Source organism: Salvelinus namaycush, chromosome 13 (assembly GCF_016432855.1).
Source record: "Salvelinus namaycush isolate Seneca chromosome 13, SaNama_1.0, whole genome shotgun sequence".
In the NCBI taxonomy this organism is placed as follows: Eukaryota; Metazoa; Chordata; class Actinopteri; order Salmoniformes; family Salmonidae; genus Salvelinus; species Salvelinus namaycush.
In genome coordinates, this window is record NC_052319.1 from 12,827,610 (window position 1) to 12,846,480 (window position 18,871).

General features: G+C 43.3%; 1 protein-coding gene across 1 annotated transcript in view; it reads left to right on the forward strand.

Moving 5' to 3' along the window:
• The window catches only part of myo3b (myosin IIIB), a 103,535-nt gene that overhangs the window by 26,016 nt on the left and 58,648 nt on the right, over window positions 1-18,871 (forward strand). Inside the window, exons 10-23 of the mRNA XM_039006333.1 lie at window positions 1,556-1,711; window positions 6,064-6,148; window positions 6,255-6,371; window positions 6,474-6,578; window positions 6,755-6,838; window positions 7,030-7,232; window positions 7,335-7,433; window positions 7,558-7,672; window positions 12,340-12,466; window positions 12,634-12,844; window positions 13,692-13,839; window positions 15,341-15,494; window positions 16,265-16,353; window positions 16,477-16,606. Of these exons, the coding sequence (XP_038862261.1) occupies window positions 1,556-1,711; window positions 6,064-6,148; window positions 6,255-6,371; window positions 6,474-6,578; window positions 6,755-6,838; window positions 7,030-7,232; window positions 7,335-7,433; window positions 7,558-7,672; window positions 12,340-12,466; window positions 12,634-12,844; window positions 13,692-13,839; window positions 15,341-15,494; window positions 16,265-16,353; window positions 16,477-16,606 (1,823 nt within the window). The remainder of the gene's footprint in view (window positions 1-1,555; window positions 1,712-6,063; window positions 6,149-6,254; window positions 6,372-6,473; window positions 6,579-6,754; window positions 6,839-7,029; window positions 7,233-7,334; window positions 7,434-7,557; window positions 7,673-12,339; window positions 12,467-12,633; window positions 12,845-13,691; window positions 13,840-15,340; window positions 15,495-16,264; window positions 16,354-16,476; window positions 16,607-18,871) is intronic.

Consider the following 18,871-nt stretch of genomic DNA (forward strand, 5'->3'; position numbering starts at 1 on the left):
CAGGCTACAATGTGTGGAGCATGGACAATGTTATCAGGCCTGGCAGGCTGTTTGTGAGGACTCTCCAGCTCTCAGCCAGACCAGTGTGTGTGCGGGTGGGTAGGTAACTACTGTCATTGCTCTCGATAATAAATGCATCACCAGTGTCTGTCCCTGTGCAGCCAAAAGAGCTGCCTTTTATAACAAAGTGGCCTGATGTTTAGCATCCTGGCTGCACAGTTCAGCTAATGGCTGCAGCCTCTGCTTAATGTCCTGACACTAATGAATTCTATGAATGAATTTCCAGAGCATAAAAACTGATAGAAAGAGCAAGCAGAATTTCAGCCTAGATTAGGTAGCACGAGTCAGATTGGTATTATTCTCTTATCTCTCGCCTGCCTGCATTGTTGTGTTGCAGTACACCAAAACATATTCAGGCGTTTAAGTGTTTAGATTAGGTACGGAATGATGGATATTCTGAATGAAAGGGATAGATACAGTGCGATGACTATTGGTAACGTCTTTTCAGAATAATTTTGTTTAAAAAAAACATACATTTCAAATGGAGTGCTAGGCAGCTGGTTTAAATACCCTCGCCATTTGAAACGGTATCACACCATGTCCATGGACTACATATTTTACAAATTATTTTACTTATGATATAAAGTTATTTGAACAACAGTGTATTGCCTCTGGATTGAAAATATTTCATATTAATTATATCATAATGTAAAAGCAGTAGAATAGTGACATCCCAGCTAACCAAAATTGGTTCTGTGAAAGTTCCCAGAACATTAGTTATGTTGCTGCAAATGTTCTTCTCATAACACAAAAACAGTCCAGTTGTACTGATGATTATACAATGTTTGTATAAAACATACGCCTGATGTTCCCAGAACGTTGCTCTCACATTTTGTTGCAGCAGTATGTTCTAAAACATTACTGGTACATTGTGTTATTACATTACCTGGAAACTTAATGAGAACGTTTGGGAAATGTTCTGTGGTAGTTACAGATGTTGTGCACAACATTTTAGTGAATGTTAAGAGAACATTCCAAGGATATTTTATTTAAAACATTTTGAGAATTATTTTTTATTTGTATCAAAAACAATGTTTTGGGGATGTTATCATCCTAATGTTAGATAAAACCCTAACTAGAACTTAATGGGAATATTAGCTAATGTTCTGGGAATGTTTCCGGTTTGCTAGGATATGACCACTATGACAAAAAGTGGTCTCTGAGTAAACACTGCACAGGGCAGATAGGGGCCATCCAGAAACAGACCTGTTTGCAATGGGGGCCATGGTGATGACCAGACCATGTGGTGCTCAAAGAGGGGACACATTGGTCAGTCACCCAGACACAGAAGCACTGATGAGAAGCTCCATAGAAGCACCCTACTGAACACACTCGTGTCAGAGATAATCCAGAAAAATCCGCTTTGTAAAATGTTCAGGTCATTGTATTAGTGATCAGTGAATTAGTGATCAGAGGGTTTAAACCCCAAAAAAGGTTGTACTTTTACTTTTTATGATGTATTATGATGTTGTAATTGCGTTCTCTCGCTACACAGGTGTCTGATAAAGGATTTTGAGACTCGTCCGTCTGTGACCCACCTCTTGGAACACCCCTTCATTAAGCAGGCCCATGGCAAAGAAATGGCTCTCGGTCAACAGCTGTCCACACTAATCTGCGAGCAACAAGACCTGGGCTGCAAACTCAAGACCAAGTAAGTGTGTCGTCTACTCAGAGAAATGCTAACATTCTCAGTTAAAGAATTCTGAAACAATCCCCTCTGCAGATCTCATTGATGTATCTCTCTGAGATGACATCTGTTAAATCTATCAATCAATGATGTTATGTATCTGTTATTGCTGATTAATTAATCTACATTGGAGAGACAATGCTATGGAGCAAGACAGAGTGAACTGGATGAAATGCTGAGATGAGATGTGTTTTCTCACCAGTGGGTGGCAGGGTTTCATTTCCTTCAACTGTTGTGTCCGTCCAAACTAGTGTAATGGATACACTACGGGACCAAAAGTATGTGGACACCTGCGTCGAACATCTCATTCCAAAATCATGGGCATTAATATGGAGTTGGTCCCCCCTTTGCTGCTATAACAGCCTCCACTCTTCTGGGAAGGCTTTCCACTAGATGTTGGAACATTGCTGCGGGGACTTGCTTCCATTCAGCCACAAGAGCATTACATGCTGACCAGACCGGATACGTCGCGTTGCGAGCATCGCAAAATAAATTTAGAAATCTATGTTATTCAATTACTGGACCCACACTGCTCGCGCGAGCCAACGAGCGTCTGCGACGCCCAGGGCTAAAATAGAACTCCTTTCTATTTCTGACGCAGATCGCGCTGCAAGTCCTGCCTCTCCCATCTCCTCATTGGTTTATAGAAGCAGGAACCCACGTGCCATCTCCTCATTGGTTATACCCACGTGGGTGATTGAAAGACAAACTGTTTTGCTGGTAGTCGTGGTAAAACTATGAAAGTTTAGATGCGATCACCAAATAAGTTCAAAGATGAAAAAGCCTGGAAGGATGAGAGATGACTAGAAACGACTCGTTTTATGTGTGGATTAATTGTCGGATTAGAGGACCTTGTGCAGTTCAGGTAAAATAACAACTCAATGTTTATATCCCAAGACAAATTAGCTAGCAACAGCAAGCTAGCTAAATAGGACAAATTAGCTAGCAAGTGCAAGCTAATTAGCTAAATTGCCATACATGTTTAATGCTTTTCGACCTGTCCCCAAATTAATGTCATTGTTTCAGAGTTTGTTTTGATATTTTAACCTGCGTGTCGTGATTGCGTTTGGTGTAGTGGGACAAAATACATTTATGCAAGATAGTGCACGATTGCGCACGCGCGCAGCCGGTTTGGGTTCCGTGTTAGTGAGGTCAGGCACTGATGTTGGGCGGTTAGGCCTGGCTCACAGTCGGCAGTCCAATTCATCCCATAGGTGTTCGATGGGATTGAGGTCAGGACTCTGTGCAGGCCAGTCAAGTTCTTCCACACCGATCTCGACAAACCAGTTCTGTATGAACCTTGCTGGGTGCATGGGGGCATTGTCATGCTGAAACAGGAAAGGGCATTCCCCAAACTGTTGCCTCAAAGTTGGAATCACAGAATCGTCTAGAATGTCATTGTATGCTGTAGCATTAAGATTTCCCTTCACTGGAACTTAGGGGCCTAACCCAAACCATAAATAACAGCCCCAGACCATTATTCCTCCTCCACCAAACTTTACAGTTGGCGCTATGCATTCAGGCAGGTAACATTCTCCTGGCATCCGCCAAATCCAGATTCGTCCGTCAGATTGCTAGATGGTGAAGCGTGATTCATCACTCCAGAGAACGCATTTCCACTGTTCCAGAGTCCAATGGCGTCGAGCTTTACACCACTGCAGCCAACTCTTGGAATTGCGCATGGTGATCTTAGGCTTGTGTGCGGCTGCTTGGCCATGGAAGACCATTTTCTGAAGCTCCCGACGAACAGTTATTGTGCTGACGTTGCTTCCAGAGGTAGTTTGTAACGTGGTAGTGAGTGTTGCAACTGAGGACATGCGATTTTTACGCGCTGTGCGCTTCAGCACCCAGCAGTTCTGTGTGCTTGTGTGACCTACCACTTCGCATCTGATCCGTTGTTGCTCCTAGACGTTTCCACTTCACAATAGCAGCACTTACAGTTGGCCAGGGCAGCTCTAGCAGGGCAGAAATTTGATGAACTGACGTTGAAAGTCACTGAACTCTTCAGTAAGGCCATTATACTGCCAATATTTGTCTATGGAGATTGCATGGCAGTGTGCTCAATTTTATACACCTGTCATCAATGGGTGTGGCTGAAATATCCGAATCCACTAGTTTGATAGGGTGTCCACATACTTTTGTATATATAGTGTATGATGTGTAGTCGAAGTTATGAAAATGATGTGATTAAAGATAAGTTAGGGGAGTGGAACTAATTTGATATGAGTGATTGTGCTGACTCAAAGTTAGATTAAGAAAAGCTTTTTATCCCAATGGATCTTTTAACAGTGTGACAACGAGGAGCATTTAGGACAGAGCAGCCCTCCACCCATATGATTAAACCAATGAGGGAATAAAACACTTTAGTCTCAGATTGATTTACTTGTGGAAAATGCTAACTGTTCAACCTTGCAGGTCGCATTATCACTGAATTAAGAATTTTGAATGATTTATATCTGGTATGCCATGAGCTTTTATTAAAAAACTGTTGTTTGTGTTTGCAAAACGAATATGTTTACCTTGTTATTTCCCCAATGATCTGTTGGTGGAATACTTTTCCGTGTCCCTAAAGAAAAGAGCTAAGTACACGTGCCATTGAATGAGAGAGAGTCTTGATGCCATGCCATGTGTTTGTTTACTCCAGAGTGTGTGTGTGGTGAGATGGTGATCTTATGTCCCTGTCCACAGTGAAAGTGCATAATGAGATTAGAGGCTTGAAGGAAAAGGAACTGTGCTTTCCCAGTTTTAGTCACTGGTGCCAAAGATCAGCACACTGCACAGACAGGAGACAGGCAGATTTAAGTAGGTGGAATGGTTTACAACATGTATCATGCTTCGAAGTAAGAGAAGGTAGAAGCTGAGGGCCTGTAATCTTTTTCAGAAGGGATGTCTCTGGAGAAGAAAGTGTTGAGGATTCCATACTACACAGTGCTCCATTGGCAGTTGTGACATTATGTTTCCCTGTTGAACTTCTGTAGGATTTCTACTCAGAATATTTGTTAATTATGGATCCAAGGCAGCAGCTACTCTTCCTGGGGTCCAGCAACATTAAGGCAGTCCTACAATTTTAAAAACATTACAATACATTCATAACAGATCTCACAACACACTGTGTGCCCTCAGACCCCTACTCCACTACCACATATCTACAACACAAAATCCATGTGTACGTGTGTGTATAGTGCGTATGTTATCGTGTGTGTATATGCATGTGTCTGTGCCTATGTTGTGATATGTAATCTTCCAAAATAGGAAATCATTGTTCACTCGTAGGATGGATTTACTATTATGTTATTCACTTCATATACACTGAGTGTACAAAACATTAGGAACACCTTCCTAATATTGAGTTGCATCCCCTTTTACCCTCAGAACAGCCTCATTCTTGATACACACGGGAAACTGTTGAGCGTGAAAAACCCAGCAGCGTTGCAGTTCTTGAAACACTCAAACCGATGCACCTGGCACCTACTACCATACCCCGTTCAAAGGCACTTAAATCTTTTGTCTTGTCATCCTCTGAATGGCACACATACACAATCCATGTCTCAACTGTCTCAAAGCTTAAAAATACTTATTTAACCTGTCTTCTCCCCTTCATCTACACTGATTGAAGTGGATTTAACAAGTGACATCAATAAGGGATCATAGCTTTCACCTGGATTCACCTGGTCAGTCTATGTCATGGAAATGTTTTGTACACTCAGTGTATCTATTATTTATTATCATAGAATAGATACACTCTGTGACTGACATGTTGGTCCATTTCATTGTTCATGTTAGGTTTAGTATCTGAACTTGACTGGAATTTCTGGGTGCAATATTTAAGTGGTGATAACTGTTATTTTAGAGCTTTATGTTTTTGACAAAAGTGCTCTATTCGCTTACATGTGCACACACACACACACACACACACACACACACACACACACACACACACACACACACACACACACACACACACACACACACACACACACACACACACACAAACACACACACACACACACACACACCAACAAACAAACATCACCGCAATAGGCCCTTGGGGGTTTGCATAATCCCAATGAGGCAGTTGCCTCCGTGCTGACCTCTGACCGGTAGGCCCCATTGTAGAGTGATAGGTCAAACGGAGATGAAGTGCAATCACAGCCTGTGATAATGGTGGAGATCTCCCTGGGGAACACCCTTATGGGCCAACCGGCAACCCATCTAAATGAATGGATTTTATATCCAGATTAGTATTAGTAATGTATCTGTATTCTTTCGTCACTGTAATGCTTTCTAACCCAGTATTATGTCCTTTACTCCAACAGGCATGAAAGAATCAATACTCGTAAAACACTCATAATAGAGACGAGTCCTGATGATGATCTGGTGAACCTGGAGTTTTTAGATGAGGTAAGATTTCATACTTTGACTTCGTTGTTGTTGGACTAGAGGACGGTATGTGAATCATGTAGGTATTGTACACAGTACCCACTGTATGTGTTCTTCTTCTCCACAGGAGACCATCATCAAACACCTCTCGAAGAGATATGACGAGCTGCAGATATACACATACGTTGGAGACATCCTCATCGCTCTCAATCCTTTTCAAACTCTAAGCATCTACTCTCCACAGGTTTGTTTGCTACGGCAGTGCCATTGTGTGCCATAATTCCTCTTCACACCTCTGTAAAGACAGAACAGTATTGATATTCTAATGTGGGGTGTCTGTTCACAGTTCTCTAAGCTGTACCATGGGGTGAAGCGAGCAGACAATCCTCCCCACATCTTTGCTACTGCTGATGCAGCATACCAGGGCATGGTGACCTTCTGCAAAGACCAGGTACTTGAGGGGGGATACACTTTGTGTGAGGAAGTCCTATTTAGTGATATGCCGGTTCATATGGATAATGTTATCATTGGCGTTAAACAAAAATATTCTCTTTGTTTAGAGATCTAGTGATGTGCTTGTTAGAGACATCCCGATGACAAAGTTGTTGATGTGTCCTTATGTTTCAGTGCATCATCATCAGTGGAGAGAGTGGAGCTGGGAAGACAGAGAGTGCCCATCTGATTGTCCAGCATCTCACCTTTCTGGGAAAGGTACTGCTTGTTTACTAAAACATCTGGTGCTGTCAGTCCATCATCATGTTCATAAATATTGAACCTCAGTGGAATTCATTATTGAATGGACAGACTGGACACTGATAGATTCAGTCCTACACATTTAGTTTGTGTTGTCTCTGGAGGGAGTTATGCCCCCCCACAAAAAAAAAGATTGACTGTGATTCCAGGCAAACAATCGGACGCTGCGGGAGAAGATCCTCCAGGTGAATCCCCTGGTGGAGGCGTTTGGCAACGCGTGCACGGCCATTAACGACAACTCCAGTCGCTTTGGGAAGTACCTGGAGATGAAGTTTACCCCCACCGGGGCCGTCATGGGGGCCAAGATCTCAGAGTACCTGCTGGAGAAGTCCAGGGTCATCAAACAGGCCACGTAAGAATGGAAAGATGTGCTAGGGATATTATTCATCACAACTGTCATCCTCAATTGAAGTTAACTGGCTAGATGGCTAACCGTTTCTCTTTATGCTCTTAGGGGAGAGAAAAACTTCCACATATTCTACTACATCTATGCCGGTCTGTATCACCAAGAGAAGCTGAAGAAGTACAAATTACCTGACAAGAAACCCCCCAGGTTAGCATTTCATCACTTTACTTGGCTTTGATTACTTGGCACCTCAATATAGCCTGAATATAGTGAGTTATTTCCTATCACTTGACTAATGCAGAAACTGGCACTGAAAACTGTTTCTGTCTAGATATATTGAAAATCAACATGGCAAAGTGATGCAGGACATTGTCTCCAGTAAACTTTACAAGGAGCAGTTTGATGCCATTCAGGACTGTTTCCGCATCATTGGCTTCACTGACGAGGTAGGTACAGTTTCTCTGTTCATTTAAAAGCAAATGTGTGAACATTATTTTTATTTGCCTTGTCTGAGAACATACACTACCAGTCAAAAGGTTGGACACACCTACTCATTCAAGGGTTTTCATTTATTTTTAATATTTTCTACATTGTAGAATAATAGTGAAGACATCAAAACTATGAAATAACACAAATGGAATCATGTAGTAAACAAAAAGGTGTTAAACGCATCAAAATATTTTAGATTTTGCAAGGGAGCCACCCTTTGCCTTGATGACAGCTTTGCACAATCTTTGCACAATGTTGGAGAAGCATTCTAGGTGAAGCTGGTTGAGAAAATGCACAAGCATTTTCTCAACCAGCTTCACCTAGAATGCTTCTCCAGTGCATTTTCTCAACCAGCTTCACCTAGAATGCTTCTCCAACATTCTTGAAGTAGTTCCTACATATGCTGAGCACTGCTTTTCCTTCACTCTTTTGTGGAGGCCAGGTCATCTGATGCAGCACTCCATCACTCTCCTTTTTGTTCAAATAGCCCTTACACAGCCTGGAGGTGTGTTGGGACATTGTCCTGTTGAAAAACAAATGTTAGTCCCACTAAGCGCAAACCAGATGGGATGGCGTATCGCTGTGGTAGACATGCTTTTTAAGTGTGCCTTGAATTCTAAATAAATCACAGACAGTGTCACCAGCAAAGCACACCCACACCATCACACCTCCTCCTCCATGCTTCACGGTGGGAACCACACATGTGGAGATCATCCATTCACCTACTCTGCGTCTCACAAAGACACAGCGGTTGGAACAAATATCTCTAATTTGGACTCATCAGACCAAAGGACAGATTTCCACCAGTCTAATGTCCATCTTATGGGTGTCCTTTAGTAGTAGTTTCTTTGAAGCAATTGGACAATGAAGGCCTGATTCATGCAGTCTCCTCTGAACAGTTGATGTGTCTGTTACTTGAACTCTGTGAATAATTTATTTGGGCTGCAATTTCTGAGGCTGGTAACTCTAATGAACTTATCGTCTGCAGCAGAGGTAACTCTGGGTCTTCCTTTCCTGTGGCGGTCCTCATGAGAGCCAGTTTCATCATAACGCTTGATGGTTTTTGCGACTGCAGAAACTTTAAGTTCTTGAAATGTTCCTGATTGACTGACCTTCATGTCTTAAAGTAATGATGGACTGTCATTTCTCTTTGCTTATTTGAGCTGTTCTTGCCTTAATATGGACTTGGTATTTTACCAAATAGGGCTATCTTCTGTATACCCCCCTACCGTTGTCACGTTCCTGACCTGTTTTCTGTTGTTTTGTATGTGTTTAGTTGGTCAGGGCGTGAGTTGGGGTGGGTAGTCTATGTTATGTGTTTTCTATGTTGGGTTAATGTGTGGCCTGGTATGGTTCTCAATTAGAGGCAGGTGTTTGACGTTTCCTCTGATTGAGAACCATATTAAGGTAGGTTGTTCTCACTGTTTGTTTGTGGGTGATTGTTCCTGTGTCTGTGTATACCACACGGGACTGTTTTGTTTGTTCGTTCGTTTTAGGTAATCTGTTCCTGTTCGTGCGTTCTTCGTCTATATGTAAGTTCGTTTGTTCAGGTCTGTTGCCTTCGTTTATTGTTTTGTAGTTTGTTCTAGTGTTCATTTAGTGTTTCGTCTTTCATTTAATAAATCAGTATGTATTCATCACCCGCTGCGCCTTGGTCCGTTCATTCACCACAAGACGAACGTTACAGAATCACCCACCAAACCCGGATCAAGCAGCGGGTTAACGGGCAGCAGCGACAGCAGCAGTGGTACAAGGAGGAATGGACATGGGAGGAAATTCTAGACGGAGAAGGACCCTGGGCAGAGCCAGAGGAGTGTCGCCGCCCCAAAGCGGAGCTGGAGGCATCTAAAGCGGAGAGGCGGCATTATGAGGCGCTAGCAAGGCAGAGCGGCTGGAAGCCCGAGAGGCTCACCCAAAAATTTCTTGGGGGGGGGGGGGGGATAAAAGGGAGTGTAGCTGGGTCAAGTTGTAGACTTGAGCCAACTCCCCTTGCTTACCGTAAGGAGCCGGTCAGGGCGGTATTGGAGGTGAGCGACGCAGAGACAGTGAAGGAGTTAATGGGGAAATTGGAGGAGAGAGTTATGAGGGATGTACTGGTTTGGTGCATAAGGCACGACATCCGCCCGACTGAACGTGTCGGGGAGTTGATGTCACCGGGAACAGCTCTCCATACTCGTGCTGAGGTGCGTGCTAGCCGTCTGGTTAAGACAGTGCCTACACCACGCACCAGGCTTCCGGTGCGTCTTCTGAGCCCTGTTCCTCCTCCACGCACTCTCCCTATGGTGCGTGTCTCAGGCCCAGTACCTCCAGTTCCGGCACCACGCACCAAGCCTCCTGTGCGTCTCCAGAGCCCTGTACGCACTGTTCCTTCTCCCCGCACTCGCCCTGAGGTGCGTGCCCTCAGCCCGGTACCTCCAGTTCCGGTACCACGCACCAGGCCTATAGTGCGCCTCGAGAGTCCAGTGTGCCCTGTTCCTGTTCCCCGCACTAGCCTTAAGGTACGTGTCTCCAGTCCGGTACCACCAGTTCCGGCACCACGCACCAGGCCTACTGTGCGCCTCAGCAGGTCAGAGTCGGCCGTCTGCCCAACCCCGCCTGCACTGCTCGTCTGCTCAACGCCGCCTGCACTGCTCGTCTGCCCAGTGCCGTCTGAGCCATCCGTCTTCCCAGCGCCGTCTGAGCCATCTGTCTGCCCAGCGCCATCTGAGCCATCTGTCTGCCCAGCGCCATCTGAGCCATCCGTCTGCCACGAGCCATTAGAGCCGCCCGTCTGTCCCGAGCCTTTAGAGCCGTCCGTCAGTCAGGAGCCGCTAGAGCCGTCCGTCAGTCAGGAGCTGCCAGAGCCGTCAGCCAGTCAGGAGCTGCCAGAGCCGTCAGCCAGTCAGGAGCTGCCAGAGCCGCCAGCCAGTCAGGAGCTGCCAGAGCCGCCAGCCAGTCAGGAGCTGCCAGAGCCGCCAGCCAGTCAGGAGCTGCCAGAGCCGCCAGCCAGTCAGGAGCTGCCAGAGCCGCCAGCCAGTCAGGAGCTGCCAGAGCCGCCAGCCAGTCAGGAGCTGCCAGAGCCGCCAGCCAGTCAGGAGCTGCCAGAGCCGCCAGCCAGTCATGAGCTGCCCTCCAGTCATGAGCTGCCCTCCAGTCATGAGCTGCCCTCCAGTCATGAGCTGCCCTCCAGTCATGAGCTGCCTTCCAGTCATGAGCTGCCCTCCAGTCATGAGCTGCCCTCCAGTCATGAGCTGCCCTCCAGTCATGAGCTGCCCTCCAGTCATGAGCTGCCCTACAGTCCGGAGCTGCCCTACAGTCCGGAGCTGCCCTACAGTCCGGAGCTGCCCTACAGTCCGGAGCTGCCACTCAGTCCGGAGCTGCCACTCAGTCCGGAGCTGCCAGTAGTCCAGAGTTGTCCCTCTGTCCTAAGCTACCTCTCTGTCCGGAGCGATCTCTCTGTCCTGAGCTACCTCTCTGTCCTGAGCTACCTCTCTGTCCTGAGCTACCTCTTTGTCCTGAGCTACCTCTTTGTCCTGAGCTACCTCTCTGTCCGGAGTTGTCTCCTCTATTTAGGAGGGGCGTTGGTGAAGGTTCCTGGACCATGGTCGGGGGCGAGGGTCGCCACTCAAGGGACGCTAAGGAGGGGGACAAAGACAGTGGTGGAGTGGTGTCCTCGTCCACCGCCGGAGCCGCCACCGCGGACAGATGCCCACCCAGACCCTCCCCTTGAGTTTTAGGGGTGCGCCCGGAGTTCGCACCTTGAGGGGGGGGTTCTGTCACGTTCCTGACCTGTTTTCTGTTGTTTTGTATGTGTTTAGTTGGTCAGGGGGTGAGTTGGGGTGGGTAGTCTATGTTATGTGTTTTCTATGTTGGGTTAATGTGTGGCCTGGTATGGTTCTCAATTAGAGGCAGGTGTTTGATGTTTCCTCTGATTGAGAACCATATTAAGGTAGGTTGTTCTCACTGTTTGTTTGTGGGTGATTGTTCCTGTGTCTGTGTATACCACACGGGACTGTTTTGTTTGTTCGTTCGTTTTAGGTAATCTGTTCCTGTTCGTGCGTTCTTCGTCTATATGTAAGTTCGTTTGTTCAGGTCTGTTGCCTTCGTTTATTGTTTTGTAGTTTGTTCTAGTGTTCATTTAGTGTTTCGTCTTTCATTTAATAAATCAGTATGTATTCATCACCCGCTGCGCCTTGGTCCGTTCATTCACCACAAGACGAACGTTACAACCGTGTCACAACACAACTGGCTCAAACGCATTAAGAAGGAAAGAAATTCCTCAAATTAACTTTTAACAAGGCACACCTGTTAATTGAAATGCATTCCAGGTGACTACCTCATGAAGCTGGTTGAGAGAATGCAAAGAGTGTGCAAAGCTGTCATCAAGGCAAAGGGTGGCTACTTTGAAGAATCTAAAATATATTTTGATTTCTTTAACACTTTTTTGGTTACTACATGATTCCATTTGTGTTATTTCATAGTGTTGATGTCTTCACTATTATTCTACAATGTAGAAAATAGCAAAAATAAAGAAAAACCCTTGAATGAGTAGGTGTGTCCAAACTTTTGACTGGTACTGTGTCTAAATATCCATAGCATTTCTTCACTCACTGTACACTGATTTCTGTGCTTCCTTTTTTAACAGGAGGTCAATTCTGTATACAGAATTCTCTGCGCCATTTTGAATACAGGAAATATTGAATTCACTGCCATTACTTCCCAACACCAGACTGATAAAAGTGAAGTGCCTAATGTTGAAGCCTTGGAAAATGGTAAGACAACTGTACTTCAGTGTTATTAGCAAACACATTTTTTTTCTTGCTCAGGTTAAGAATTGATAGTAAGATTCCCACCTCTTTTTGTATTTACACAATATGGCTGAATGGTTGTTTCCTTGGGACTCTGTGTGACTGTGACATGAACCTGCCCTGTCCCTCAGCTGCGGCCTTGCTCTGCATCGGCCCTGAGGAGCTCACGGAGGCTCTGACGTCCCACTGTGTGGTGACCCGTGGAGAGACAATCATCCGCACCAATACTGTAGACAAAGCCACCGATGTCCGGGACGCCATGTCCAAGGCTCTGTACGGACGCCTCTTCAGCTGGATAGTCAACCGCATCAATGCCCTCCTGCAGCCTGATATGAATATCTGGTAAGTGTAAGGTATCTCTGTCTTTGGTTGTTGCACTGTGCTTCACACTACCGTGTGTGTGGATGCTGCTGCATATTATTAAGCTCTAGTGACCTTTACGTCTGAGTAGAGAACCAACCACGTGGAGTAGAATAGCAATGGACATCACAAGACAAGAAAGGGAGAAAAATAAGAGTAAATGTTTTATGCAGAGTTACGTGCTGAGGAAATAATATTCTGATGATTAAAAAGACTTCAGAGAGACTGTAAAGGGTTGTTCATTGATCCAAAAGAATTCCCTCATAAATGTGAGCGTGGACTGTCAGGGAGTCATCTTCTCTCTCTGAGCTGTAGAAGGCCCACAGGGTCTGTTTCCACTTCAGTCATCTGTACACTCTGTTATTGCCATTAATAACCTGTTAACCAAGACAAAAGGTGACCTCTAATGTCTTGTTAATGAAAGGGATTATGGGAAATGATGTCTCTCGATCTTAGCAATAAAAAGTGAAATCACTCTGTGCGTATGTGTTGTAAGCTCTGTATTTAGTGTAGGCCTAAATGAAGTATTGTGTCGATTGTGTCGATCACAGTTAAATACAGGCTTTACTATCAATCTGTTTGTACAACCCTTGCCAGCAATTAACATTTTATGATTAACTGATCATAGTCAAGGATCTCTGAACTTTCAGCACTTTTGTTTAAAAGTTCATTAGGACTCCCCCGTAACAGTAGAATTGGCCATTCAGATCAAAATATTCTGTATTTGGGTTGAACTTGCTTCATCGTTAAAGTTTCATAAGTCAATGTGGTTCACACAGTTCCACACAAGATGAACTTTGTTTGTCTATCCTGGTTTTCCCCTTTGAAGTGTGGCAGAAAGTGGCATGAATGTGGGAATCCTGGACATCTTTGGATTCGAGAACTTCAAGAAGAACTCCTTTGAGCAACTCTGCATCAACATTGCAAATGAACAGATTCAGTTTTACTTCAACCAACACATTTTTGCCCTGGAACAGGTGAGCCTGCAGATGGGGTGGCTCATGTTTTAGAGAATCTAGATGAATTGTTTCTCTAACTCCAGTAAGTCCATTAACAGTGACAATTGAAGGTATACTAGATTTTGCTGAAAATGTCCTTTTGTTGTGTGTAGTACATGTTGACCATTTTTGTTGAGCATCATTTTGTATATTTAAAGTCGCGTTATAGTATCCCGGCTTGTTCATCAATCACGGAGGAAGTGTCTCTTAATGAAACATTGTAATCCAGCGTTATCTTCTTTATAGCGTTTATATGACGTTAACATGAATGTTTTTCTCCCTTACATACTAGAGATTAGAACTTTTTGGGCAACCTGACCAAATTCACATAGAAATCTGTGTTATAAATCTGTCATTCTCATTGAAAGCAAGTCTAAGAAGCGGTAGATCTGTTCTATGTGCGCTATTTCTATGCTTCCCGTTCTTAAGTTTCATTTTTGCATATTTTGCTTTCAGTTTTGTACACCAGCTTCAAACAGCTGAAAATACAATATTTTTGGATATGGAAAATATATTTAATAGTGGTTTAGATGGTACAATGATTCTCTCTCTGCGCTATACTTGCTTGTTTTGTCACATAAACTTAAATTAGACGAGCTATTAGAATTTTAACAACCAGGAAATGGCGGAGCGATTTCTGCATAGTGCATCTTTAATTGATTTAATTAAGCTTTTTACCCTGGAGTGTGGGAGCTTTTCGTTGTCACTGACAACACTGTATAGACATTAATCAAGAGCACTTTTTGCTCTTGTGTCCTTTTGTCTTAATGTTGGCTCTTTAGCAATTCCTCTCAAGGGAATTAGAGAGAGTTGGTATTTATAAAGTGATCACTTTATTCAGTCTAATGAATAGAGAAGAACTGAACTATATTGGGGTTGTGTTCTGAAACTGCCCTGTATATTTACTTTACCAAGGCTTAACTAGGCATACTTAATTCCTGGTTCTTAACTAGGCAACTTTCCTGCATGATTTGTTACGTATAAGTATTAGTTGCTTTCGATGTAGCGCTAGTGCTTAGCGGAAAAGGGATTTTTATAATGTGAAAATGGCTTCAATCCAGTGGTACACAGAAGCTGATTATTCTAAGTTAATGATTTAAACATGAGGACGGTTTAGATCCATTGGTTCCACTTTATTAGTAAAATATATATTTAAAATAACTTTTTGATCTAAATTAAGCAGATGCAATAATGTGATATGACTCTGGGTTATTTGCGAATGGAACTAAATTATGAATTAGTACGTGGCTCTATCTGTTATTTCAGAACAGTTCTGTATAATTTCAGCGACTGACTTTAGAAATAGTAACTGGAGTGTTTCTCTGCATCACAGTGGTGCTGTTGCTTAAGGACTGTATTTTTTTTTTTTTACTAAAAAAAACAAACATGCACAAATCCTATTTAGCCTAGATTGTTTAATTGGGTTATTTAGTGAAATCATTAACTGTGCAATGTTCTAAATTCTGTGTGTTTTAATTAGATGGAGTACCAGAGCGAGGGGGTAGATGCCAGCCTGGTGGAGTATGAGGACAACCGTCCTATCCTGGACATGTTCCTCCAGAAGCCCATGGGCCTGCTCTCTCTGCTGGATGAGGAGAGCCGCTTCCCCCAGGCCACCGACCAGACCCTAGTGGGTAAGACGAATCAAATCCATTTGTATTTGTCACATACACTGATTACAATGGCTGTAGTCTAACTGTGATATGCTTGTTTATGAGCCCTTCCCAGAAATGCACAGTTTAAAAAATTATCCTAAAAATAAAAATAGTAACACAAGAGGAATAAATTACACAATAATGGATCTATATACAGTACCAGCACCAGATCAATGTGCAGAAAGCGGTATTTGAGGTAGATATGTACATGAAGGCAGGGTAATGTGGCTAGCCATCAAGATAGATAATAATAAGAGTCAAATTAAGAACGGAGTAGCAGCAGCAAATTATGAGTGTAAATGTGTGTGTTTTGTCGGTATGCGTGAGTCTGTTATGTGTGTGCATATGTAGTGTATGTGAATGTGTGTAGGTTTTATGTGAGTGTCAATGTAGCGTGAGTGTGTTTACATTCATGAGTGTGTTTACATTCACATTCTTAAAATAAAGTAGTAATCCTAACTGACCTAAGACAGGTCATTTTTACTAGAATTAAATGTCAGGAATTGTGAAAAACTGAGTTTAAAGGTATTTGGCTAAGGTGTATGTAAACCTCCGACTTCAACTGTATATAGCCTTGTGAGACTATATATACACATGGCCTCACAAGCAGACCGATTCAAGTCCATGTGTACTAAAACAACCAAAGTCTTAGAAAGAAGCCTTACGTAGAAGGCTCTGAAAATATCTATGCTGGATCAAGCAGTTTATATATTTTTTTATATTATCCACAAAATATGTTTTCTCTTCAGATAAATTTGAGGACAATCTCCGCTACAAGTACTTCTGGAGACCAAAACGTTTTGAGCTCTGCTTTGGAATTCAGCATTATGCTGGCAAGGTATAGATCACCGCAGTATGTATGGATCAGTATGTTTCATTGCTGTTTGCCCACTGATACAGTTGGTTAGGTCGTCTTTTGTCAGGTGTGGTTTGAGTTGACTGTCCCTGTGCTGTCACACAGGTGTTGTACAATGTGAACGGGTTTCTTGAGAAGAACCGAGACACTCTCCCTGCAGACATCGTTGTGGTTCTGAGAACATCAGAGAACAAACTTCTGCAGCAGCTGTTTTCAAGTCCATTGACAAAAACAGGTAGGTGTCAAGACTTGTGATAAAAATGTTGTAGAATTCATTATCATCAGCAGTTTACTCCTTTGGAGTGGTATTACACTACTGCCCCATATTCCACACAGGAACTTGGAAACTTCCCTTTTTTGTACAAACAACTAAGTAATCTTCACTCTGTTTACACTGTGGTAGAAAGTTATTGGGGAGCCGATGGCGGTGTTGTGTGAGTGTGTGTTTGTTCCTAGGGTTCATGTCTCCATAAACATTCAGGTAATTTTTTTTAAAGACTCTCTGGACGCGACAGCGTCCTGGTCCTCCACTCAAATCCCCTCTCTCTCTCTGCGATCCGATACTGTGTGTGAATAAATCTCCAGTCTCCATTATCTCCTGAGAGGCTCAGCTCTCCATGGAGGGCTCTGTTTTTATTTTCACTAAGCTGTCCCTTTTGGTTTCCTGCTGCTTGCTGCTATCTACAGATTGTGCAGCAGCGGGATATTTTTGTGATAAGGTTTCCAAATACCCAGGGGATGAAGAAACGGTATTTAGAGAGCATAAAAGCTACTCTTCTTTCCAGTCTTTTCTGTGCAGTTAACTGAAGGTGGTAATATCTTCGTCAATAGCCGTGGCTGGTGCCCGTGGTCACTTGGCTGAGCCGGAATGCTAATGGATGTGTTCAATTACCAGATGCAGCACTTCATACTTTTCTTAAGTTAAGCCATATTATGACTGCTTTCAGTTATAGTCGAATTAAGAGCAGCTCCAATTTATGATGTGTACCTTGGTTTAGCCTCCATTAGAAATCCATGTGTTAAATCTCTAGGTTTTAATAATGGGAGGTAGTGCAAAAGGTGAGCCCACGGCCATCCTACTCTTTTCTTGATTGCAGAAAAATACACTACCATTTGAACGTTAATTCGGTAGAATGAAACGGGGGGGAGAATTCACTGCACTTTGGTACTCCAAAGTAATGAGTGACAGCAGAGATGTGGTTCACCATTCATGGGTACAGACATAGTGTCAATTAGGCCTAAAAGCCTCTAATTTGGTTCAGCTCATCCGAAGGCTTTCTTGTCTACAGCACAACACATAAGGGACATATTTGCAGCAATGTCTTTGGGTCAAGTGCATAGTAGGTAATAGGTATCAAGTTGGGATTTTCATGATTGACTGCAGTAAAAGTGTTATATTGCTGTGTAGTTGTAATCTAGCCACTGTTGTTGTCGTCTGTTTTTGTTATTTTATTCATATTTTTTATTTAACCTTTATTTAACTAGGCGAGTCAGTTAAGAACAAATTCTTATTTACAATTCCCCGGCCAAAACCGGGCAACGCGGGGCCAATTGTGCGCCGCCCTTTGGGACTCCCAATCACAGCCGGATGTAAAACACTCTGGATTCGAAGCAGGGACTGTAGTGACGCCTCTTGCACTGAGATGCAGTGCCTTAGACCGCTGCGCCACTCGGGAGTTATTAGTGTCTAGTGCGTCAGTTATGGAATCTTCCTCCATAACTCATCTCTTTTAAAAAATGTCTACAGGGTGCCCTCACTCAATCTTCACCATCCCTCTGATAAAGAGGTCCTGTCTTCTTGACACTTCATGATGGTAGAGATGATCACATAAGATAACAGCTATGAGACAATCTACTTCTGCTTATCAAGTGGGAAAAGCTTGAGTTCCCTTTTAAGTGAAAAATAGCAGAGGAAGATGATAATTCGATTCTTCAGGGTAAAATCTGGGGGAATTTAATTTGCATTTTAGTTCATATTATAGAGTCAGTGTTATCTGTGAAATTACTGCTATCTGTGGGATCAGATGAAAATCTATTTAACCCGGGTGGTTTAGTTCTATGCTGTCAAGTTGTGAATACTGTATCAACCGGATGGCTCTTTTTATGACCACTAGGTGTCAGCCTCGTTGATCCTCATGTTCATTTTTGAGATTAAAGGACATTGATGGGTCTGGAACGAGGCACCACACATAGAGATTACTTGACTATATTTTATCTGTCTTATCAAATGTGAATATCAAATTATAATTCAGAGGCAAGATAACCAAAGCAAGTGACCCTTACTGTTATCAAATGATATCTCGGATACGAAATGATTGAAGATACTGTGAACACTTTACTGCCTGGAACATTACAGTAAATATTACTAATTGGGAATGGGACTGGTCTAGAAATGTTGAAATAAATTGAAATGTTGCATATTGATAAGTAAGATGTGATTATACGCAGAGTTTCTTGAGAGTCGTGCGGAACCAAAAAGTGAAAAGCTTTCCTTGACAGA